Raw genomic sequence first — 25,010 nt, forward strand, 5'->3', positions numbered from 1 at the left:
GTGGAGAGGCACTGAAGTCCTGCGTCTTGTGCTGCTACATGGGATACCTGTAATCCTGGGACTTGATGGCCTCACCTAAGGGGTACATAAAGCCATATAGAGAAATACTGTGTCTTTTTAGAACGTAGAATATCCATTTTAATCAATGGTAAATGATGGAAATATTTTTATATTAAACTCAAAAACTTACCTAGACCAGAAGAGAAAGGTAAATGTTATTTATTTTTTTGAGATGGAGTCTCGCTCTGTCGCTGAGGCTGGAGTGCAGTGGTGCCATCTCAGCTGACTGCAACCTCTGCCTACCAGGTTCAAGCTATTCTCATGCCTCAGCCTCCTATGTAGCTGGGACTACAGGCATGCACCACAATGCCTGGCTAATTTTTGTATTTTTTAGTAGCGATGGGCTGACCAGGCTGGTCTTCAACTCCTGACCTCAGGTGATCCAACCACCTCCACCTCCCAAAGTGCTCAATCAAATGTTAAAGATAAAACCCAGCACTTCAAAGAAGGTCATACTTTTTGCAGGCCACATGGGCCATGTGCTCCCATCCTAGGGATAAAGCCTCATTCTCCATTTCGCAGGACGCCTTCAATGCAAAGATAGCAAAAGGATTTTCTGGTCTAGAAGTTTATCAATCACCACCACACAGATTCTCCCCATTGCCTCCCTAAATATCTAATCATGAAAAGCCGGGCTAGGAGGGATCCCACTAGCAAGCATTATCTTTTCTGCACTGAAGTGGGTAGAACCCCAAATGTGAGATCCTAGGTGTTGCCAGTGTTTTAATTAAATGATCGTCCTGGGCTGTGACTTTAAATCTCAAATTACCAAGGAGCACCTGGTAGTTAAAATTAATTAGCAATTTTAGCCAAACTGTTCTCTCAATTTCTCACTGGTTTTGCACCCTGTGTAGGATAGGCACTACTGTGGTATAAGGTTCCCCACCAGCAGGGTCCCCCTCTACACAGAGAATCTAAATCGCACAGTGCAAATGTTTAGACTAACCCAATTACTGGAATAGGTCAGAGAGAGAACACCTGAATCCAATTACTTTCTCTCTAGCTAAGACTTTCATACAAAACTCTGAGGTCGTTTGAGCGCTGAATGACTCCAGTGAAGTCTGTCCCCCATGCCTCTCCAGCCAGCCAGAGCCTGAAGGCCTACGAATGTTTGCAGAATCTTGCCTGCATTATCTATTCAAGATCAAAAATGTGTCTCAGTATCTTGGCTTCTAATGCATTTTTGGAAAAGTCATCTTCAGCAAGAAACTTTGCCTATTGTGAATTATCTTGGGATGTGTGTATATGCAGTGGGGAGAGGATTACAGGGTCACTGAGTGTCTGCTGGCCGAATCTGCCACTGGATCTGACTCGTTCTGCTTTGCTTTGCTCACTCCTTGCTGCTGGCATCTCACATACCAATGCCATTAGGCACTGTCTGCCCTGGTCCTCCTACAATCCAGCCAGTGCAGTTCCCGTCACAGCAAGTGCTTCCTCTCTCGGAGCAGACAAGCTAACTGAAGCCACAGCCGGAAGCAGGCTGACCACAAGTGCTAAGCTTCTGGTTAGTTCTTTTCTAGGTAAAGTTGGAAAAGTCCCTGTGAAGGCAAACACTGAAGTTTTAGACACGGGGGTGGTAGTGACCAACCTCTTGAAATGTCCTTGACTGGAAAGAGACAGAGAGAAAGAGAGAAAGAAAGAGAAAGAGAGAGAGAGAGACATAGAGAGAGAGAGTGTGTGTGAGAGAGAGACAGAGGGAGGAGGAGGAAGTTGGATTGTGTGATGCAAATGCTAATCATTCTGAGAAGTGGGTTTTTTTTTTTTTTTTACTTCCCAGGTTCAAAAGAAGAGGCTGTTCTAAGAAAGACTACCGAGTAATCAATCACCTCCTCAGAGAAGGTCTGCTCAGGTACAGTATTATGTTTACCACCTAAACAATGGAACATTTTTTATAGTCAAATCTTTTATAGCCAAATCAGAGAATGAGGTGTTTATTGGAGTGGAGGGAGGGGGGAATTGAGGGCAAAAGAAAGGGTCATAGGAGAGAAGATGGGTCCTAGAAAAATGGTCCTGTTGCTTTCTCTGCCCTTGAGATGGTCTTTTCAACCCCAATGGCAGCATCGTTTCTACTGCTCTTACCGGGAAGGAAGACAAACTGGAAGCCCCAGAATGCCTAAGGTTGCTCAGGTTACAGAAATGACTAGAAGAGGGTACAGAGTAGGTAGGCCTGGAAACAGAGATTTGGTCTCCCATGTATTTAAACCCTCAGAAAATGTCAGGAGGAGGAGGCTTGAAGATAATATTTATCTCTTCAAAAGCAGACATATGGGATACTTAATGGACTTTAAATCATTTGTTCTTTTTTGAGCTAGGGTGATCATTTCCATTGAAGAGGAAGAAAAAAATTAATCTTTAGAGCTAATTATTCTAAGATCACAGCAAAACAAAACGAAAACCCTCTAAAAACAAAGAACCAGAATCTATTGGTCTGGATGAAAAAATAGTCATCTTTAACTATGTTCAGTGGCTCTGAAATGCCACTTAATATCTATTATAGGCTGGGCACAGTGGCTTACACCTGTAATCCCAGCACTTTGGGAGGCCAAGGTGGGCAGATCACCTGAGGTCAGGAGTTCAAGACCAGCCTGGCCAACGTGGTGAAACCCTGTCTCTACTAAAAATACAGTAATATTAGCTGGGTGTGGTGGCATGGGCCTGTAATCCCAGCTACCCAGGAGGCCGAGGCAGGAGAATAGCTTGAACCCAGTAGGCGGAGGTCGCAGTGAGCTGAGATCATGCCTCTGCGCTCTAGTCTGGGTGACAGAGCAAAACTCTGTCTCAGAATATATATAATATATATATTATACATGTTTAAAAAAACCCTAAAAAATGGGTCCCAACTTTGGACACAGTAAGATCAGAGACAGCCTAAGGCTCAGGGGGAGGAAGGGAGGGAGTGATAAATCAGAGGCACACAGAGGATTTTTAGAGCAATGAAACTTGTATGATACTGTAATGGTGGATACCTGTCATTTACATAGTGAAAACCCACAGGATGCACAACATGAAAAGTAAGCCACAAATGATGGAGGGACATTAATAACAATGTATCTAATATTGGTAAGTCACATGTTAACAAGCAGGCCACAATAATACAAAACGTTACTAACAGAGGAAACTGGCAGGGAGTCAGGAGGAGGAGAAGGGGGTGTATGCGAACTCTGTACTTTGTGCTCCATTTTTCTGTAAACCTCAAACTGCTCAAATAAAGAAAAATCTACATTTTTTAAATCTTATTAAAAATATGGTTTTAATATTTTTTTCTTTTTAATGTTTTTCTTCTTCTATCTTGTGAGTCTATTAATTTTTTAAAAATGGAATTCCATACCCGGAATTTGTTGGCCAGCCCCACGTGGAAGGAATTCAGTTCTCTTTGTCTGAAAAGTACAGTTACCACAGACCACAGGCATATTAATATCCCTGTATTTCACAGGTTCTGTACATTTCTACCACAGCCTTGTGACGTTAGTGTGTCAGGAGAAAAAGCAATGGCCTGTAATAAGAAGAGTTTCAGTTGTGTGTATACAGGATGGTGAATGAGTCAGCTAGCTCACCAACCTGGTCTATTTTCTTTTCCTTTTTTTGAAAGAGATCACCTCACCAGCTACCTCACTGGGTTACTTTAAGGATCAGATGGCTGTGAAAACATCCTATGAACTGGAAAGCATTATGCAAAAATATTATAAATCAGTATGCCATCTGCCTAGAACTGAGACAGAGTCAGTGCTGCAATCCAGGTATTGACTCTAGTTTCAGTGCTCAACTCCTGTGTAAAGTTCTTTTCTTTGGGATAAAAGTTTAGGGATACCGATTTCTCTTTTTACCAACTAAGCCACATGAAGGGTATCCAGACTGTACAAATCAAGGTGTCAGTCTGGTTCTGCTTTTGAGTTCTGAATGACATTACCAAAACAGGCCACATTATATAATCTTTGGCTGGACTGGAATGACCAGTCACCCTTCCCAGACTCCATAGTTGTTCTTGGATGATACAGCACAACAAAGATGGGCTCATCCCAGCAGAGAGAACACACCCATTTCTGATGAAATCCCGAGGAAGAGCCAGCCGCAGAATCATCCTTTCAAGTCATTCTGGGGCCACAGGTGAAGCATTCCCTGGGCACCCACGGGGACTGTGATACACAGGGTGCACACTTGCAGGGTACAGCTGGGTCCCGGGCACCTAGGCTACCAGGCTGAGGAAACCAGAGGTCACAGGAGGAGAGAAAGGTGGGACTGGCCGCCTATGCTGGACAAGGGCAGGGCAAGCCCGTTTGAGAATCTGAATAAAGAACAATCAGGCTCACTCACCCTTCTCCCCACATCAGTGTCCAAGCTGGGACATCTCACTTAGGCAACTTCCCGGGCACTTTGAATTAGCTAAGAAATATGCCAGAACATTCCCAGTGGCTACGGATAAGGATTTTAGCTATTTTTTCATGGTTTTCTTCTATTCTTTTCTGGATTCCATTAGTATTCAACTTTGATCTCTTACTACTTTTATATAGCAATATATTATGTTTGTTTTAAACTTACTGAAACATCTTTCCAAAGTTCTGTGCTGTTGTTTCAGGGAAAGATACATTTACCTTTGAAAACACACACACCCTCACCAATAAGCTGCTTCAACACAACCACGTTCCATCCCAGCTTTATCATCTGATGGGCTTTTATACTGGAAAGCTCTGAAATGAAACAGTTTTACTTAAGGTCAGCCCTGCCTAGACACACTGAGAAAGAAGTGATGGAAGATGTTATCCTTCTCACCATCCACAGGAATTCATAAAGAGGTGAGAAAGCTACCAGCACTGTTACTGACTTGAGACTGGTTTGGAAGAACGGTGCCACACAGCAAGATCTCCTTAGGGAGAAAGAGATCATCTGTCATGTAGATGTGCTCCAAATTCATCTTCTCCAAACCCTCCCTTTTTCTAACCAGCCCCTTGTACTCTGACCCGTTATTTACTAGCGTGTTCACACAGCTAGCGTGTCCCCTTCTCCCTCCTGTCAGCCACATTCTTGCTCCTGACATAGACCCTAAGGCTCACACCCTCCTGTTTCATATTTCACGAACTCCTGTCCCCACTCTGAATGTTGCTTATTGGAATCTCAAAGCTACAATGGGCACAAGAGACCCTTTGATTCCACTTCCTCATTTTATAGGCGGTAAAACTGAGGCCCTGAAGAGAGAAGATGTGTCAAAGGTGAAAACTCAGTCAAGTTCACCTGTATAGCTTTCACACACAAATGACTCTCCCTAAAACTGACATCTCTTCCCCATTCTCACATTCCCTAGAGACATGACAGTAGGCTTCATAGTAAAGACTTAGATTTTAAAGAACTCTGAATACATATACTTGATGTAGACAGTCACATTTAGAACATTTTCCAGGTAAGAGCAGTTTTATAACTGCATTTTTATGGTTACAGACTTCTCCGTATCCTGTTATACTACAGTCCAGCTCTACCAGACACAGTCAATACTTGGAATACACAGGACATAAAGGAGTTGAGGCAGGAGAGTTACAAATGTAGTGAGGAAGTCTGGAAGTAAAGGGCAAGTCGGGCAACCCAGTGGAGTCTGCGGTCGGGGAAGGAGCAGGAGGGTGGGTCAAGGTATGGACGGGGGGAGAAAATGCACTTTGGAGCTTATCAGATCTGCCAAGTTGGGGAAAATGTGCATGTATGCAGCTATTTCATATGTGTAATAAAGCATGGACAAACATACATCCATACATCCCTGGACGAACTAGCCAACGGGGAGAACTGTTTTCATGCACAGTGAGGCCGTCTTCAGTGGCTGATGGAATGATGTCTGTGCATAACCCTCATGTCCTGCACAGACTCACAGAATAGACTCTTGGGTATACCTGGCTCACGCCCTATGCTCTCCCTTAGCACACAAGCTCCTTCAGGGCGGATCAGGGCTCTGCTCAACTCACTGCTACAAACAACACCTGGCACACCCTCCATGAAGGTCAGGATGTAGGAAATTCAGAGGGGAGTGCTAAGAGGTCACTGCAGAACCGAGGCCCCAATGCCAAGTGCTTCACAATAAAAGAAAAGTGCCTGTGAAGTGCTCCATGGGACAAGGGGTGATTTCATCCCCTCTAGACTAAAGGGCAGAATGTGTTCTGAGGCTGGGTGGGGAAACATAAGCTCAGCAACTGCTTTGTGCAGCTGCCACTGACATGAACCCAAGCTCAAGTGCACAGGGTGGGGTGAGAGGCTGGCTGGCTGGGCGGCGAGTCCAATGACGCTGACACACTGTTTCCAGCCACCGGGAAGCCGGTGCCAAATCCCTCTTCACTCCTCCCTGCTCCGATATTCTTGCCGCTGCCGTGGTGCCAGCTAACTTCAGGAGGCATTCTGGGAATTGTGTTTAGCAGGCAAAACAGGCTGTCTCCTTACCCACGGCGCAGGGCTTTCAGAGCCCAGGTGACATTTTAACCAATGCTCGTGGCCTCCCAGGTTGGGCCACAAGGAAAGCTGCTGCTCAGCACTACTGACGCTGAAATATCAATCTTCTAGGAACATACCCAGGCACGCCCTTCCTCCTAACATCCTCGCTGGAATTCGGAATAAAAGCCCAAACCCATCACCATGCATTTGCACAAAGCAGAGGGCGTCCACGCCACTTTATCAACAGCCAGGACCTGCCTGCTTGATGCTGCACAGAGGAGGTGCACACGCAGGTGGAAAGGTCAGAGGAGGGTTAAGGGCACGCCCTGCTGGACTCGCCCTTCCTCTCTCCTGCACCTAAGTGCTATCTGGCCGGGACTCCAACTTCTCATTTCCTTAAACTGAGATGCCCCATGAAGGCTGTGCGAATTTTTATGCTCATTTCTTGATTCTAGTCACTACTGCCACCATCTTTCCCCCACACCTAGGTCCTTACTGTGACCTAATTACGATCCACAGATAACTCTACTCCCTCCAGCCCCTGCACTTGGTTTCTTGAACTGCCTAAGGTTGGAAGCTGTTGTCCTCATTTAAGAAAGTGTCTGCAGATTTCACAGGCTTTCTTGGGTCAAGAAAGGTGCAAGACTTCAGCCAGGTCCCCTTTTAAACAGAAGGTAGTGGCACACAGGTATTCTGTTTCCATTTTGATCTTTTGCCCTTGTTAACATGTTGCTTTCTGTGTTTGCTTCCTATATCATCTTATCAAATATAGATAAACACAAGGGCTAGATGTCCTACTGCTTTTGAATCTTCTCATAATGTTTCCTTACAGAAGTTTAGTAGTGCTGAATTCGCTAATAGAACTTATTTGTTTGGAAATTTTGCCAGGAGGTGCTGTCAGACAAAAAGGGTCTTTTGCATGTTGCTCTTTTGAAGCAAATTACCTGAAGCTTTTAGGAAAGCATTTTCCAGGAATGTGGGTTCCTGAACTCTCCCTTCCTATGCAAAAGCACCCCACCACCTTCAGAGAGCATCCCATTTGCTGCCACAGTGAGACTACTTTTGATCTGGAAAATTGCTGCTTTGCTTCTGGATCCCTGTATAGCTAGTTTCTAAAGAGGTCAAGTGAACTAACCCGTAATGGAACAAACTGGATAATCTCCAATGGAATGTTGAGGGTGAGGAAGACGGAGCAGGAGAGGCAGAGAGAGAAGGTAGAGAGGTGTCTACCCCTGCTGTGAGAAAAAGCACCAGGCTTAAAAGATGATGGACCAGACATTCTCGTGTGTAATTATTAGGGAGTTATACTAATTTAGATGAGTCACCTGGGTGTGGAAGCTCCAGTCTGGCTGTGCTTCTAGTGAAACGTCCTCCTCCTTTTACTTAGACACCTCCCAAATTGAGCCACAAAGGACGTATCATTCCCTGTTTCAAGCTAAGGTGAGGGTAGTGAAGTTTATCATATTTTAGCAGGTCAAAATCAACATACATTTCAGATACATCCTTTGCAAGAGCTGTGCCTGATATCCTTTCTTGAAATCCTACCATCTCAACAGCCCCTAGAGTTTTGAGGTGGCTGTCTGAGCAGTGATTACTGGCAGCAGCAGCTCTAAGAATCACACCCCGTCTAACTCCCATCTTGTTGATTTACGCCTTAGCCAGTCAGCATCCCCGGGAGATCCTCTTTCCCACTTTCCTCTTCACCCGCTAAGGGGCCTTTCCTGCATCTTGCCTCTTTTAAAGGAGGGTAATTCAGTATCCCTGGGGGTCAGGGCTGAGAGATAAGCAGATCCAAGTCCAAGATGTGCTAGTCCAAACCAGATGCCACCAGCCAACCAATGGCTGCAGGTTGACAGGAGAGCTGTGTGCACGTGCATAGAGGTGACCACATCAGTGACCACACGTGGATATGTGGGTCAGGACAACCCGAGGGTGGGTTCTCGTTCAGCAGCTCTGCATTTCAGTCTTGGCTCTAGCACTTCCCAGCAGTGCGACCCTACAAAAGTTGCCCGACCTTCCTGAGTTTTAGATTCCCATCTGTAAGATGTTAATAGTGCTACCTACTATGCTGTGATGAGGATTAAGTGAGATCATGCACATACAGTGTTTATTTCATGCATACTGATTACACACGACCTATTCATTACCATCCTATCAGCCCTTCCCAGGGAAAGCAGACTCCAGCACAGACTGCTCCTCCAGAAACTGCAGCCCTGGTACATTCTAGAACACTCCAGCTATCATGGGGAGGCAGGTTCTCCCCAAACATTTCACTGTCCAATGAATATCCTGTCCTAGAGAAGGAGCCAGAGCAGTCCAGGGTATCAGGACATTCTGAAATGTGGATGAACAGTATTCTATCTGATCACTCTGTCTTTATGCACCATTCCCTCAAAAACACACCTCTGAAAAGATAAGGGTTATGTTAACAGGGCAGAATTCCAAGATATAGAAGTGAAATCTATAATTAGCAGAAGAGATGCCTTATATTTTTTTCATTTGTACAAATTTGTGGGATATTTGTGAAACTGTGTTACATGTGTATAGGGCATAGTGATCAAATCAAGGTATCTAGGGTGTCCATCACCTGAGCCCCACACATTTTTGTGAATTATAGTCATTCTACTGTGCTATCAAACATATTCCTTGTACCTAACTGTATGTTTGTACCCCTTAACCCATTTCTCTTCATCCTCTCCCTTTTCCCCCAACTCACTCTTCCCAGTCTCTGTTCTCTATTTTTCCAGTCTCTACATAATCAATTTCTTTTTTAGCCCTCACATATAAATGAGCACATTCAGTGTTTCTCTTTTTGTGCTTGGCTTATTTCACTTCAGATAATGGCCTCCAGATCCATCCATGTTGCTGCAAATGACAGGATTTCATTCTTTTTTTTTTTTTTTTTTTAATGGCCAAATAGCGTTCCATTGTGTCTATACACCACATTTTCTTTATCCATTCATTTGTTGTTGGGCACTTACTTATTCCATATCATTACTATTGTGTACTGAAGTTACTGTTCGGTCTTCTTTACCAACCTTCCTTCTTAATGCTGCTCAAATTTCTAATTTTCAAGAATAAGGTAGTCTCCTGCACTTGACTGTACTAGAAAAATGGGCTGCTGTTTCTTTGCTGGGAGTCAAATATTTGGTCTTTTACCTACAACACGCCCAGGGTGCACTATCTAAATTCGCTCAGGCAAAGTGCTCATAATGAATTCACCACTTAACTCCAATTAAATAGCTCCCATAACGGCCCTTCAAATCATCATCTATAGACTAACACAAATTCTCAGTTTAGTTGGCACTAGAGCAAAGCCACACAGTGCTAAAATTATTCAAAAAAGGGTGTGTAGCACATAAATTATTGTGAAAACTTAAATGCAGATCAAGGTTAATAAAAATTTGCTTATTAAAAAAGGGTATCACCAAAATTATGATGGCACCAAAATTCAGGTTCCTGCAGGGAAAGGAGTTATTTTTCCCACCCGCTTCCCTTTATCTGCCAAGGGCTATGTCTGGTCACCCCACAGTCATGTTTCTCTGAAAGCATAGACTTGCCTGGGTCCTAAGTCAACAAATATGAGACTGCATCTCAGGGACTGAGTGGCACTGTGAGTTACAGTGGAGGAGGGTTCGCTTCCCCTGGTCATTTGGGTGACAGTATCACCTTCCATCAGGTGCTCGAGTTGAAGGACAAATCTACCAGTGAACCATGAATGATTTCATTATCTAATCTAAGGCTTGCCTTGAATACACAGAACTCGGGGTCCACTCCCCAAATCAATGAAAGCTCTACTTCTGGGCAGTAAAAGCAAAGTGGAGGAAAACACTGTAGACATGGATGGAATTCACAAGTGTCTGTGCCCGATTCAACAGAGAAAAGAACGCTAATGTCAACCATGCCCTGCCTCAACTTTTAAGGACACTTAAAGATTTAAAGTTCAAGAGAGAAGACATAGGGATTTTCCAGGGAAGGAAGTACTTAGAGTCAAGATGCCCACTCTGACTTTTCTTAGTGTCAACGTGCCCACAGCCAAGGTGTTTCGCAGAGTCTTAGAACCATAGGAAACGATGCTTCTGTCAGCTCTGCTGCCAGCCTGCAGCCCCTGCTTCCTGGCTGGTGTGCTCTGGGCCCACTGTTCAGTTGTTCTGTCACCTGCTCCTCCCCTCCACGCGTGCCTCCCACCTGCCAGCTCGCATTTATCTCACGTCTACCACCCAGCGGATATGTGAGGTGGTATGAACCGTGATGTACAGACAGGAAACCCAGGTCAGCAAAGTCCTGTGACTTGCCCGGGGTCACACGGCGAGGGAAGGTGCAGAGCGGAAACTCTCACCTTGGATCTGCTGCCTCCACTTCCTGGGTAGTGAGAACTTCATGACAGACATCACCTGGCCCCAGCTTTGATGGGGATACTCCCATCTCCAGTAAAAGGAGAGAGAGAAAGACCAGAAGGGGAGAGGAAAATAACACGATCTATTACTTTCAAACAAGATTAACTTGTGATGAACAGCTGGTTGCAGAGTTCTCAACTTAAGACAGAGACTCTTCGCATGTTCCCTCTTTCCCTCTCTCCAGAGATGACAAGAAGTGAACTGTTTCTATCCACAGAGAGAAGAGGCCCTGTCCCCTTGTCTGCAGGCCAGTTTCAGCAGGAATTAGGAAAGGTGAAGTGTCTGGTCCAGCCAGGCTGCTGTGTTTTTACATGACTGGGCAGCCACCGATGGAGGGAATGCGCCTTTGGGACATGGGTCTAGGCAGGGCGGGCCATGGCTTCGCACACAAACAGCTCTTTCCTTCATGACTCATCAAATGTCATTCTCTCCAGCCTGGGTTTCCAAGAACCCCTCTCAATACAGTGCCCCAGGTATATTCTATGACCTAGCTGTGGGTTGAGATGAAAACCCGTTTACCATCCCTGATGCTGCTGTCTGCAGGGAGTTGCTCTCAGGGCAGCTGGGCTCCACCCCTGCCCAAGCACTATCTGAGGCCTTTTCCATTGGTTCTGTTGGGTTACCTTTGGCAGGTGCCACTCCACAAGTCTCTAGGAGTCTCTGGGATCTTCATCCACGGGTTAAAGGAGAGTTGAAGAAGAATCCAACATCCCCAGCCTTCTGCAATTAGGCAAGAGGTGATTTTCCTAGGGACCACATACCCTAAAAGAGCCTGTCTCAAAAGCATAAGGTAAGCAAGAGGGCAGTGAGCCTTCTAGCCTGCTTTTCCTTCCATCTCTGCCACTGACCATCAGCTGTCGCTTCTCTGTCCTCCACACTGGAGTAGGTGCGGCCTCCTGGGGTTGGCTTATCGAAGAGATTACTGATTTTCCCTCCCAGCACCAGTGGTTAGGATGCCCCCCCCCGCCTTAGGGGGAAGGCTTGTGGGGGCCTTGCCTCAGCTGTGGCTGCCTCCACAGGGGGTGACTAAGTGGGGCCCGCAGGTGGTCTTGTAGCCTCTGTACTGCAGCTCTGAGGTCCCAAGGGGCCCCAGGCTCCCCCCTCCCCCCACCAAATGACTCAGCTGAGCACCCCAGCTGCTACCCTGAGGGAGCTAATGCGCCCTTAGGAGTCCCCAGCAGGGATTCACATGGTTTCAAGACCAAACACCACAGCAAATAGCAGAAATGAGAAGGCACCGCCATTGAGCTGGTAGATCTGACACTGAGCCACCACTTAGTGCACAGAACACCTGGTTCCGCAGCTGCTTTAGCATTCAGAGAAGAATTCTTTGATGCTGTAGATTTTTAGGTTTTCTGACAAGACGTCTCATATAATCAAAGAATGATGTGGATGGGGAAAGCACACCAAAGGCCCAGGTTCTCACAGTATTGCCACGCAGCGGGCTCTGACCGGGTTGGGTGGGTGGCGGACTACAGGTCACTCTGACTCTTAATCCTCATCAAGTGACTGCTCACAAGACGCCTTTAAGTCTCCACGATTGAGACAGAAACCCCAAAGTGTGCCAGAGTTTTCTGTGACTGGACAGTAAGGTGATTAACAGAAAACCTCAAAACTGGCCCCTGGAAGATTTCAAGAGAGGGCCCGTTCAAACACTTTAGATACAAGAGAACAAACTTAGGGGAGAAAAGGAACGAACATAAGTCAAGGGTGAATGGTACAGGCCTCCTCTAGACGTTAAGACAGCAAATGCAAATGAAGGTCACTATCTGTGCATGTGGATGGGTCTGTCTGTATAAATGCTGATCGAGTAGGGTTTAATTTGCCAGTGTCAACAGCTGGAGGAAAAGAAAGAAACTAAGGACTTTTCAGTGAATGTGTCCTGACCCTGGAAACCTCACCTGTGGAAATCCATACTGGCACTCATCAGAATCCTTAATCTGCTTAAAAATAGGAGTCTGCTCCCAGAATCACCAGCAGCCTCCCAGTTTCCTAACAACATGATTATGGAGTGCGATTTCTACAGTCAGCCAAGCCTGGTTTGAATTCTGGCTCAGTTCCTTCTGAGCTGCTCCTATGAAGTTGCTTAACCCCCCACCTGTTTTATCTGTAAAAGGGATAACCCATAATTCTCATTCTGCAACCTGTGTCTTTTTCTCCCCGCTCTGTGCTGATGTTTTTCTCCTTTCTTTTTGCTAATTGATAACACTCGTCACTTCGTCCGCTCTTTCGAAATCTTTTTCAAAAGTGACCTCTGTTGTGAGCCTCCATCCATCCCTCCCCATCCTAGAAGTCCCTTCCTCCGGGTTCCCCATGGAGGATAACTTTAATGACAGATACAATACTAGAGGTGGAAGGACTTTACAAACCAAAGAGGGCCAAATACATGTAAAGGTTTGGGAATACCTCTCCTCATCATTCACACAACCTGTCTGGAGAGTCATCTTAAGTGGGCATCTGTTTTGTCTCCTCTGTTAGGCTCTTACTACTTAAAGGGTGATCCCTGGACCAGCAGATTCTGCATCTCCTGGAAGGCTGCTGGAAATGCAGAATATCTAAAGTCCTGGCAGTGACTGCTGAGTCAGAATTTGAATTTTAACAAGCCCTCCAGATGATTCATATGTACATCAAAATTTGAGAAGCACAGAATTTGACTCTAAGGACCTCAAGGGTACAGGCAGCACAGTCTCTCCAGAAAGCCCTCCACAGCCTAGGAGAGGCCTCTGTGCCTGTGTAATCTGGGTATTCAGGAAATACAACCATGCAACCACTGACCTGCCAGCAATAAAACTGAAAGCCTGGCTGCCTCTAGGCCTGTCAATAATGATACTTATCTGAACAGACCTGACTTCCAGTATCTTTACATAAAAAGCTTGAAAATTACATCTGCATAAAAAGCAGGCTCCTTTAGGGTAAGTCATTATCAGGCAGAGTACGCAAGTCCTTGATAACTGGAAGGAGAGTTGGCCCCTTCTCCTCAGAGGGAGCCGGTGTGAATCACAAAGACTCCCTCGATTTCACAGTTCATGCTCCTCACTCCACCATCCACCACCCCTGAACATTTTAATGGTGTTCAGAAAGCACAGGTCTGAAAGGACAGCTGGCCGGGGACACCCACAGCACACGTTTGGTGCCTCTGCAAAGCCCTGACCAAGAAGAGACTCTAACAGCCTGAAGCAGCTTCCCTGCTTCCAGGGACATGAGGTCCACACTTCCCATCAGCATGAAGATTAATTTGGGACTCAAATTCCTCCATCATATGATCACCACCTAATGATTAGCAGAGTGTCTCCCAGAAAGGCGAGGCTGAGAGCAAACACAAACCATGCTGAACTACAGTGAGCAATCACTTTGCCTCTCAGACACCTCTTAGAAACTGAGTGTTATTCAAAAAGAAGCGGGGGCGGGGGGGGGAAAGCATTATCAAGAAAAGAGGCAGATTAATACAGTGATCGGAAATTGGGCTGTGGAGTCTGATCCAGATTAGAATCCCAGGCCCAGTTCCATGGTCATGTGCTAATCTCACTGAAGCTCAACATTTCCCCCATTAACACAAGCAAATACCACCTGCCTCGTGGCTCTGAGGATCACTCAAGAGAACACACGAAGTTCACAGAGCATAGCGCCTCATCTGTGAGAAGGGCTCAGGCAACATCGGATGTTATTTTTCTGCTGAGCTCCCCCATGGGCTGCCGGGGCCTTGCTCAAGGCTGAGAAGCCAGGCCAAGTCCACCTTGCTCCTGGGAGGCCTTCCCACTCACCTTGATCATTTCTGCCACGTAACTCTCGGGCCCGGTGTATTCGGTGGAGTCCTTTACTTTCACCAGGACGATGAAGCACAGATAGTGCCACATGTTGTGTTCTTCCTTGATGTGCTCTTCAAAAGTGACTGTCTTGTTGTCAAACTTGTCTCTTTCCAAGCCTGAAAATGAGACAGAAAGCCCCCCGGCCCCAGCTGAGCAGTCTTGGTAAAGAAAAAAATCCATGACAGAACTGTCAGTAGAGAGGACGCTACGGTTTCACTCCTGTCTTTATGAAGAGTTGGATTCTGTCAGCCTTATAAGTGCATTCATGTTCACATTATGGCAGGAAAACAGGCTGTGAGTCAGACAGACTTGGGTTTGAATCCTACCTCTGCCACCTAGCAGCTGCTGCTTCATCTCTACATGTCTTAGCAGCCTTGTCAGTGAATGGGAAGACTACCATCTAGGTCCTAGGAGTGTTTAGGGGTAAAATGAGAGTGTGTGTGACACACTCACATACTGCAGGCAATCAGGGAATATGAGGCCTGTTTGCCCAGATAAATGCCAAAATGCAGATATGTTAGGGTTTCTTGAGGAGACAGAATAAGGACAAAAAGAACTTTAAACAAATTTTGAACTCTAGCTGGTAGCTTTATAACTTGCAGAAGCCTGGGTGAGCAATTCAAGTCTCTGTGTATTCTAGGATTGATCAAATAAATATATTGTGGATAATGAGAGCTGGATCCCTCACTGCCTGAGAAAAGAACACAGAGAGAGAATAAACCCTGTAATGCTGAAATGGAAGGAAAAGTATCAGTATGAATTCATCCTTTTTCATACATATAGACACAGATGTGTGAAGATACATTCACACATAGGCAGATGCATACACCTCTCCTCTAGATCTGTATCCTAATAAGCCCTGGGAGCAGCAGCACACCAACAGGAATGAGCACCCTCAGTCCCCAAATTTTGGCTTCTAAATACCTTTCTCCAATAAAAAGAACCAGGGCTCTTTGGAGAAATGACTGATTCCAGGGATGGGTCAGGAAATGTACAAGGTGAGCCTAAGCCTGGAACATCTTATGATGCCAAAAACATAAGAAAGTTCATAGAAAATGATGATGATATAACTAAACCCAGAAGCCAGCTGGAAAGGGCTCTCACTGGCTATATCTGAAGCAACTTGAACATCAAAATAAATAATGACAGTGAAGGATTACAGCCCATTGAATAAAATAAAATCCATGAGTCCATGTTGTTACAAATACAAACACAGAAATATACGTACATATGTGGAGAGAAGAAAAAATTCTTTCTTACAGTAAAAAGCTAGTAAAGAAATGTAGAAATAAAGTCATCATTGGGCAACCATCATCATAATAGATTCAGTCAGACATCATCAATGTATGCTAAAGTTAAGGAATGAAAGGTTAACGAATAGCATGATGTTCACAAAGTGTCAAAGTATCTCTCCATAAAAAGTAACTTTATGGAGTTACTGGAGAAACATGGTAATTAGCACCTTAACCAAATCAACAATGTTAGTATCACAGCTGGGTGTAGCGGCTCACACCTGTAATCCTAGCATATTTGGAAGGCCAAGACGGGCAGACTGCCTGAGCTCAGGAGTTAGAGACCAGCTTGAGCAACACAGTGAAATCCCACCTCTACTCAAATACAATAAATCAGCTAGGTGTGGTGGTAGGCGCCAGTAATCCCAGCTACTCAGGTGGTTGAGGCACGAGAATTGCTTGAACCCAGGAAGTAGAGGTTACAGTGAGCCGGGATCACGAGTTACCAGATGAACTGGCATTACGTGCCTCCTGATATGATACAAGAAGAAGAACACAACAGCATGTTTTTGATATTCCTGTGGAAAACCACATATCGTCAAACATCAGACAAACCCAAATCAAGGGACATTCTACAAAATAACTGACCTATATTCTTCAACAGTGTCAGCAGAGGCTAAGGAGGCATGGTGACTGAAACCCCACAGGAGGTGGGGTTTGCAAAGGACATTATTGGAACGAAGGGTGAAATTTGAATAAGCTCTGTAGATTAGGTAACAGTGTTGCATCGGTTTTAATTTTCCAATTTTGATAATGATACTGTAGATAACAAGAGAATGTCCTTGTTTTTAGGAAACGTGTACTAAAATGTTTAAGGACTAGAAAGCATCATTGTCAGCCACACACATTCAAAAAGTGTGTGTGTGTGTGTGTGTGTGTGTGTGTGTGTCTGTGTGTAAAACAAATGAGATAAAATATTAATATTTGGATATTCTGGGTCAAGAGCATGCAGAAATTCTTTGGACAGTCATGCCTTTTCTGTAACTCTGAAATTATGCCAATGCAAAAAGCCTAAAAAGGTTTTAGGGGGGCAAAATGCAAAGAATTTAAGTCTTTAACTGGAAAATGCTCATTTTTTTTTAGCATACATACCACTAGGAAATTTATGTATTTAGTACTCATATTATGAATAATCCTGAAACGATTACTCAGCTCCCAGATTCCTCCATGATTAGTTTACATTTACAAATATTTTCCCATAGTTATACTGAACATTTTTTCTTTGGTGCCCATGCACCTCTTTTACGTAGCAGTTCACTACTTCTCCTCCCATGCCTACCGTGCGCCAGGTTCTAGCTAGGAGTGTTACATATGCTGTCTCTCCTGATTCTCACAATAATGCAGAGAAGGACATGTTATTGTACCCATTTTACAGATGAGGAAAGAAGGTTTCAAGATGTTAAATGACTAAATGATGGTTACAAAGTAAGTGGTGGAAGCTCAGTCAGAACCCAGGTCTGCAAATACATCCTAGCAGAATAAATGCCAAGTAAAACCTCACTCACTGCTGAGGGTAGAGAGTCAAGAGGAAGCAGCCAGTGCCCCTTCCCGCATAACCGGGCACACACCCAGTCGGGCACACACCCAGTCCGTCACACCCTCGCAGTCTCCACGTGCGTCTGCCACCTGGGCCTTCACTCACCACAGATAAAGCACGTGGTCTTTAAGATCTCTTCCTTTTTCTGCTTTTCACTTCTCAGGTCAGCAAAAGTGTCAATGATAACCCCAAAAATCAGGTTAAGAACAATGATGATAACCATGAAGAAGAACAAGAGGTCATAAATCACTCTGGCAGCAAACAGGGGTTCCTGGAAAAGAGAGGTGTCTGAATGAGTCTGAGGCCCTCACAACCCTTTGGTCCGCCCAGCTCAAGTGAGACCTCATCTACTTGGGCAGAAATTAAATTGGGCGTTAAACTTTTAAACTCAAAGCTGCCTCTCTTTTCATATCCCCCGTCTCAATTGTGAATTCTCCAACTGTTGTGTGACACAGCCCGGAGGGAACTTGGACGTGCGCTCAGGTGGATCAGACCTAATGCTGACGGGAAAAGTCCCTAAGTCTACTCAGCGGAGAGTGAAAGCTACCGCTTTCCATGCAGCTGATTTTGTGGCACCTCCTCATGTGATAGGGAGGAAAGACGCCTGACAAGCTAGTTCCGCAGCTACTCAGCCCTACTCCCAGCTCTTCCTCTGCATCTTCAGTTTACACTCAACACCACTGCATGGTGCTCCCACCCCACCCACCCCCTCTGCCCTTCCTTCCCCTCGGGATTAATTTACCTCCTTGGACGGCTTCCTGAGCACATCTCCTACTCCACCCCCGCTCCGCAGCCCGTGACTCAGTACAGTGACAATGCACATCAGCAGCGTCTCACATGTGTGCTCTTTATCCTCTTCCGTTTCTTCTGCAGGGACCAGCTCTGTGAACACAGCAAGTAATAACAGACAGAAAACGTGAGGGGAAAGGAGAGACCGGGATTTTGAAATCCTGTTTCCTGAATGCCATCTCACCAGGCACACGAAAGAATAAATCAAGAGCCAAGTACTTTCTTTCAAAAGCTAAAGTCGTCTGGGCAACTCTGTTTTCATGTTAATTTCTCTAGCTATGGGATTACTGCTCTCCCTCTGTGGGATCTAAAACATGCCCTGTCCTTTCCAGGTTTTAAACCCCAGACCCAGCTGCAAACAGTCTTTTTCGTCAGATAAGGTGCTTCTCTACTCTGAGTCACAGGCATCTCTCAGATGAGAGTTACACCACAGGACCCAGGTTCCTCACTGGGGATGATGTGAGGACTAAATCCAGGGACACTTCACAGCAGGGGCTCTGGATAAACTGCTTTAACAACTGTTCATTCTCACTGCTTTATGCAGTAAGAGCCATGCTTGCTGTCTGCCTCATTCCTTTCTCCAGCTGCAGAAGGGTTTTGCTAAAACACAGATCTCATCACTTATCTTTCAACAACCCCGATCATCCTTTGGATGAAGTTTAACCTCCTAAGTCTGACACAGAAGACCCTTCATGATCTAGCCCTTTGTTTGTATCTGTGGCTTCATTTCTTGCTACTCACCTCCTTCTTTATAAGCATTATCTCCCCAAACTTGCTGTTTTTTTCTTTTTATCTTTAAGCCTTTAGATATAGTATTCCCTCTCCTTAGAATATCAACAGTCTTCTGTTATAGTTTGGATATCACCTCCTTGATGATACGCTTACCCCAGTAGTAGGCCAGTGCCTATCCTCTGTATTCTATCCTTATTCCCAGCATTGGACATACTCTCTAGCAATCACTAGCTTGCCCGCATCCTTCTCTACATTACTGTCTCTTAGAGGACACCATAGTCCCTGGCAAGCAGCGGGCCTTCAGCATAACTCAGTATAAACAGCTGAATCACATCAGATCTTTTCTTGGTGTGTAGCCTTCTTTGCCCTTCCTCTCCCTCCTCTCTCCCAGCCTTTCCGCTTTGCTATAGCCTTACTCCTGAGCAGTAAATCTGATCAGCTTCTCACATCACCTGCATCAGCTAAGCCTCTGGGGAGTCCGATATGAATGTGAGGCTTACAGCTTGGAGGTCCTACCTTCTTTGGGTGCAGGAGAGGAACAGTTCTCCCCAGTCTCCACCCTGCACACATCGGAGAACAGGAACTCACTTGCCAAACTCTCGCCAGTTTCTGGGAGAGAGAAGGAAATTTTATGATGAACAATCTGGCAGCATATGGTTAAAATGTTTGAAGTCCCCAATTCACGGCTGATTAAACAATTCTTTACATAAATAACACCCTAGAATCTTGCATATAAATTCAAAGCAGAAATGCAATTTACACTTTCCTTTGGTGATCTGGATGGGAAAAAAGCCAAAAATGTCAATTCCTGTAGGCTTACTAGAAATATCGCACTTAAATAGCACCTCTCCAACTTTAAAGACAAACAGCTGAAACTCTTAGACAGATACTACTGAACGTACTGACTCCAGCAAGATTTATACCAAGTCTACACGAGAAGCATCAGCAGGCATTAATAGAAATCCAAGGTCCAGGCTGGTTTAGTCCACAACTCTAAGATGGCTGGCAGTAATGTCACTTAGTGTCAACTTGGGAGGCCGGAGATACATGCCAAGAACACAGCATTTGGGAGGAAGAGCACAAAGGCGGCTGGCGCAATCAGCCACAACAATTCTAGTCTGTTCCTTAGACTCAGGGTTGCCTGGCTACCTGATGAAAAACCAGTAATATTTCACTAAGTAGGGCCAACTATTTTAACTGAGAGAAAACGACACTTCAGTATCACTGAAGTATTATGGTCTTTAACTCTCAAAATTGGAAATCTTGCTATGTGAAAAAACAACACGAGCTCACTGTAAAACCTGCATATAGTAAAAAAAAAAAAAAAAAGCCCCAGAGAGAGCTACTGCTAGCAGTTTGGAGGTACAGTCATCCATATTTTAATCCATGTATATAAGTTTTTTAATTTTCAAGAAAACATAAGAAGACCGGGCATGGTACCGGTAATCCCAGCACTCTGGGAAGCTAAAGCTGGGGGATCGCTTGAGTCCAGGAGTTCAAGACCAGCCTTGGCAACATGGCAAGAACCCAGCCCTACAAAAAAATGCAATAAGCCACATGTGGTGACAGGTGCCTGCAGTCCCAGCTACTGGGGAGGCTGGGGTGGGACGATTGCTTGAGCCCGGGAGGTGGAGGTTGCAGTGACCTGAAATCAAACTCCTGCACTTCAGTGTGGAAGACAGAGTGAGATCCTATCTTAAAAAAAAAAAAAAAAAAGACATTCTTAAAAAAAAAAAAAGACATACATGTGATCCTACTATAGTTATCCTTCTGCCACTTCCAGTTATGTCTTGTGGGTATTCTTCCATGGAGGGTTATAAAGATGTACCTATGTGCAAGGCACCCCACTTCATGGATGTACCAGGATCTGATGAAACACTCCTGAATATTTAGACTGCTTCCAACTGTACCCTGCAGCAAAAGTCCTCCCATATATGTCTGTTTCTACATGCACAATCAGCAGGCTTTTTTTCTTTAAGTATAGATTCCTAGAAGTAGATTTACTAAGTTAGAGGGATGTATACTCCAACCCTTTCAGTAGATATGGTCACTGCTTTACAAAAAGGTTGCACTAGTTTAAAAGATGATGTTAGTGAATAAATTAATGTCAGATCTGGTCACTCACTCTTAGCATCTGATATGCCACATTGCCCTTTGAGTAAAGTGAGAATGAAGACCTGTAATTGAAATTCACACTCTGAATGTTAGGGAAATGCAATGGGGAGATGTCTACATTACTAAAGTCATTATTTTCTTTAGTTCAGTTATAATCAGGAAATATTCTTTTAACATTGAAATGATCAGAAGATCCCAAACCCACCTGGAATGGTTGTTTCATTGGGCAGCCTGTCTACTTCCAAGATAAAGTCATCCTTGAAGAAAAGATAGCCCACTATTGAGAACAGGTAAACGAGGATCAGAGCCAGAACCGCTGTCAGGATGATGGACCGTCCATTGCGAGTGACACTTTTAATGACATTAAGTAAAGTCTCTTCTCTGTACACTAAATCAAAAAGCTTTGAAAACAAACAAAAAGAATTTTAAGAAACCTCGATGTTAGATGTACATCACTGTCCCATAATGAAAACTTGGTTTATAGAGAGTTCACCTGCTTAAAAACTCAAAAGCATTACATTATGATCTTAACTCTGAACGTCTTGCCTGGTTTCACAGTGAAACAGAGATGGTAAAAATGAGGAAAAATAAACATAGAAGGGGGAAGCAGGAAGCAACAGCAACTTCAAGTAGGATCCAGAGCCATTTAGAGGGCCTGGAAATAGAGAAAATACATGCTTGTGCCAATGAGTTTCAGAGAGAAAAGGAGAGGAAGGTGATGAGGGTCTTGGCATGTATTCATTTTGAAGGTACTGAACTGAGCTTCTGTGAAGAGCCAGCCACCCTGGTCCCTGCCCTCCTGCAGCTGAGTGTCTGGTGGGAAGGCAGACAGGCTACAGGCCAGTGTCAGTGGCAAGGACTCTGGACTTAGATGTAGGTTCATGTCTTAGCTCAGCTACTGTCCACCATATGATCTTGGGCTAGATACTTTCCTGATCCCCTCTGAGGCTCCATTTCCTCATTTGCAGACTGGAGGCTATAGAGTTATTATGAAGAATAAATAAACCACGTAGCCACAGAGCTAGCACACATATGCTGAGTAAGTACAATAAATAGTAATTATCATTCATTTCCTGATCAAGAGACGGGGACAGGGTCACATAGCTAGTATATGGCAGGGACATTACTGGTGCTAACCAAGGAAGCCTAAACCCTTGTTACTCTCACGCCTTGTGAGGGTAAGACCCCTGCAGGTCACAGGGCATTCACAATCCAGGCTTGCCGTCTGCTAAGGACCTGCTCTTTGCAGGAAGTTGGCTTCCTGAGGAATGGAATATCCCTGTAGGTACATATAGGTATGGGAGGATAATGGCTACTTTTCCAAGAGCTACAGTCACAGACACTTGGCTGGGGAAATGGTGGGGAGCATGTGAAGAGAGTGCTCTGAAGTTACTCTTAGACCTGAGGCTAGTTTTTAGCATGGCCTTTGGCTGCTGTCTAATCCTGGATGGAAGGTTTGGTCTCCACTGTGGCTTTGGGGTGTGACTGCACCATGAAGTGAGTCAGGAGACAGGCTCAAATCCTGGCTCTGCTTTTAATTTGTTGCAAGGTGTCGGTCAAGCCATCTAAACTCTCTGGATCTGTTTCTTTGTCTGTAAAGCAAGTGGACTAAGACAGCTGATCTCTGAGTCCCTTCCGATTTAGAATTTTACATCTGAGGTCATTTTCTGGTTGATTGGCTTTTCTGCCTCCTTAACACCAATCTGTGTTCTGAGACTAGTTCTGTAAAGGGCACTGGGTGGAGTAGGATACTGAAAGGGAAGCAAGGAAGACGTGTTTAGTCAATACAGTATGACAGCAGGCAAAGTGTTGCTGTTAATGTTGGTTAAATATTTTCCAGCAGCTCAATATAAAGTGGCAAGTAAGAGCAACTTCAGAGGACAAACAGATGATACTTGTTTCCTGTGGTTAAGGACCGTAGAGATTACAGAGCCTCCAAATCATTGAAATGACAATGATTTTTTCTTTTCCCGCATCTATAATTTCTGATTTTAAAACAATCAATATGTATTATTCATATAAAAGAAAAGCTTTCTTCTAATTAGAAAATTATACGTGTTCAATGGAGAAAACTTGGAATACAAAAGCACAAAGGAAAAAAGTTACTAATAGTTCACCACCTAGAGATGTTCGTTCAATGACTTAATTCCTCCTGGCTTTTAAAAGATGCCATGAATAGATAGATATATATTGCTTACAAAAATATTAGACCATAATACTGCACATAAACAGCCTTTCACCAAGCCATCAGGAACATTCTTCTGTCAAAAATGATCACCCGGTATTTCACTATATGGGAAAAACATGATTAACATAATCAATATTTTTTTTTTTTTAAAAGAGTCAAGATGTTTCCAATTATAATGAATAACGCTATGATGAGCACTTCTATACATGGCTCTGTACAGGCTCGTCTAGCTATTACTTTTTGGCAAATTTTTGGAAATGGAGTATTTGGGTCAAATGGTATAAGGAAACCTACTGCCTTCAAGAAAGGCTGGATCAGTTTACGTTTACAACTAGTAAAGAATCACGCCTATTTTACCCCATTCTCACTAGTACTGGGCACCATCAGACTTTTAAATCTTTATTAACCGGATTGTGCTGTTTTAATTAGCATGTCTTTGTTTAGCAGCAAGGATGAACATTTTTCCATGTTTACTGACCATCTGGATTTCTGCTTTTGTTAACTGCCTGCTGCTTATGAACTTTGCACATTTTCATCTCCAGGTGTTAATATTTTTCTAACGACATAGCTTTAATGCAGGCTCAAGACCAGGTCCAGCCAGTCTTGTGGGGGGGTCGGCAGTTTAATTAGGCCACCAGATTACCCTCTCTGCCTTCTGGCCTGCTGGCATGAAGGGAGCTCTCCCAACTCAGGAACACATGGGTTTTCCCTGCTGAGGTCTCTCTCCTTTTACAGGCAGCCCAATTTTTTTTTCTTTTTTAGTTGCGGGCTTTCCTTATCAGTGGAATAATTCGAACAGTGTCCTTGTTTTCTGGTTCTTACCAGACACATCCAATACTGCTTTGATACCCAAAGGGGCAAATCGGTTGAAGCCACAAACAAGTCAGGGTCCAGATGGCTTAGAAAATCCCTCCCAAAGCACATATGAGAGGCATCCAACCACAATCTAGTTTGAACCTATTGCGTTTTCTAAAAGTGAACTGAGGTAGCATCATCAGAAGCTGAGAGTTACTCTTATCTTTCTGTGATAGGGTAGGGACTTGAAAGCACAGATGTAAACTGCAACGTGAAATGCCAGTTTCACTGATGCAGGGACTTTTTCATGTGCTTGAATAAAAGGCAGTGTAGACTTGGGAATCGACAGAGTTGTGTGGCTCTCCTGCCTCTGCCAGTGACTGGCAGTATGACTCTGAGCAAGTTGCCTAACCTCACCCAGCCTCAGACTCCTCAGCTGTAACTGGAAGATACCATCTACCTCAAAGGTGGTAGTGTGAGCGTGTAGAGGAGAGCGTGTACAGGGTGAGCACTCATGAAACGGCAGTCACTGTGCCGTGCTCCAGACTGTGAGGGCTACGAGGGTCGGGCCTGCTCCTCTCACCATTATGTGCCCTGCATCAAGCACTGGGACTGGCCTGCATTGCAAGTGATGAAAAGAAGACGACTCAAAAGAACAGAGAAGAGGCAAAGCCAACTAGAGGCAGACTGGAGGAAAAGTCAAAGAGTCTATAGGGGCGAGGGGGTGTTGTTCAAAGGGGAATCTCCTGTCTTTTGGGAGAGACCCCTTGGCAGGGATGAGAGAGACCACCAACTGAGCTCTGCTGCCCTGCTGAGGGAGGACAGGATTTGTTGTCCAGGGACATGATGGCATGAGACAAAAAGTCTCAGAAACAGACACAAGTCTCGAAAGATTTC

At 44.7% G+C, this 25,010-nt stretch overlaps 1 protein-coding gene and 1 long non-coding RNA gene across 14 annotated transcripts in view; one reads left to right on the top strand and one right to left on the bottom strand.

Annotated features, from left to right (window-relative positions):
• Positions 1–25,010, bottom strand: part of ITPR1 (inositol 1,4,5-trisphosphate receptor type 1) — a 354,903-nt gene that overhangs the window by 15,114 nt on the left and 314,779 nt on the right. For all 13 annotated transcript variants that reach the window (XM_017512642.2, XM_037732852.1, XM_017512640.2 and 10 more), the window contains 5 exons: positions 21,336–21,531; positions 19,532–19,624; positions 18,237–18,376; positions 17,600–17,765; positions 14,621–14,781 (listed from right to left, as the gene is read on the bottom strand). In XM_017512642.2, coding sequence (XP_017368131.1) covers positions 14,621–14,781; positions 17,600–17,765; positions 18,237–18,376; positions 19,532–19,624; positions 21,336–21,531 — 756 coding nt within the window. The remainder of the gene's footprint in view (positions 1–14,620; positions 14,782–17,599; positions 17,766–18,236; positions 18,377–19,531; positions 19,625–21,335; positions 21,532–25,010) is intronic.
• On the top strand, positions 1,422–6,684 carry LOC108292035. Its single transcript, XR_005197441.1, has 3 exons — positions 1,422–1,580; positions 1,838–1,909; positions 3,650–6,684. It is a non-coding gene; the product is annotated as an uncharacterized LOC108292035 (long non-coding RNA).

The sequence above is a fragment of the Cebus imitator genome, unplaced genomic scaffold, assembly GCF_001604975.1.
Source record: "Cebus imitator isolate Cc_AM_T3 unplaced genomic scaffold, Cebus_imitator-1.0 Scaffold474, whole genome shotgun sequence".
NCBI lineage: Eukaryota > Metazoa > Chordata > Mammalia > Primates > Cebidae > Cebus > Cebus imitator.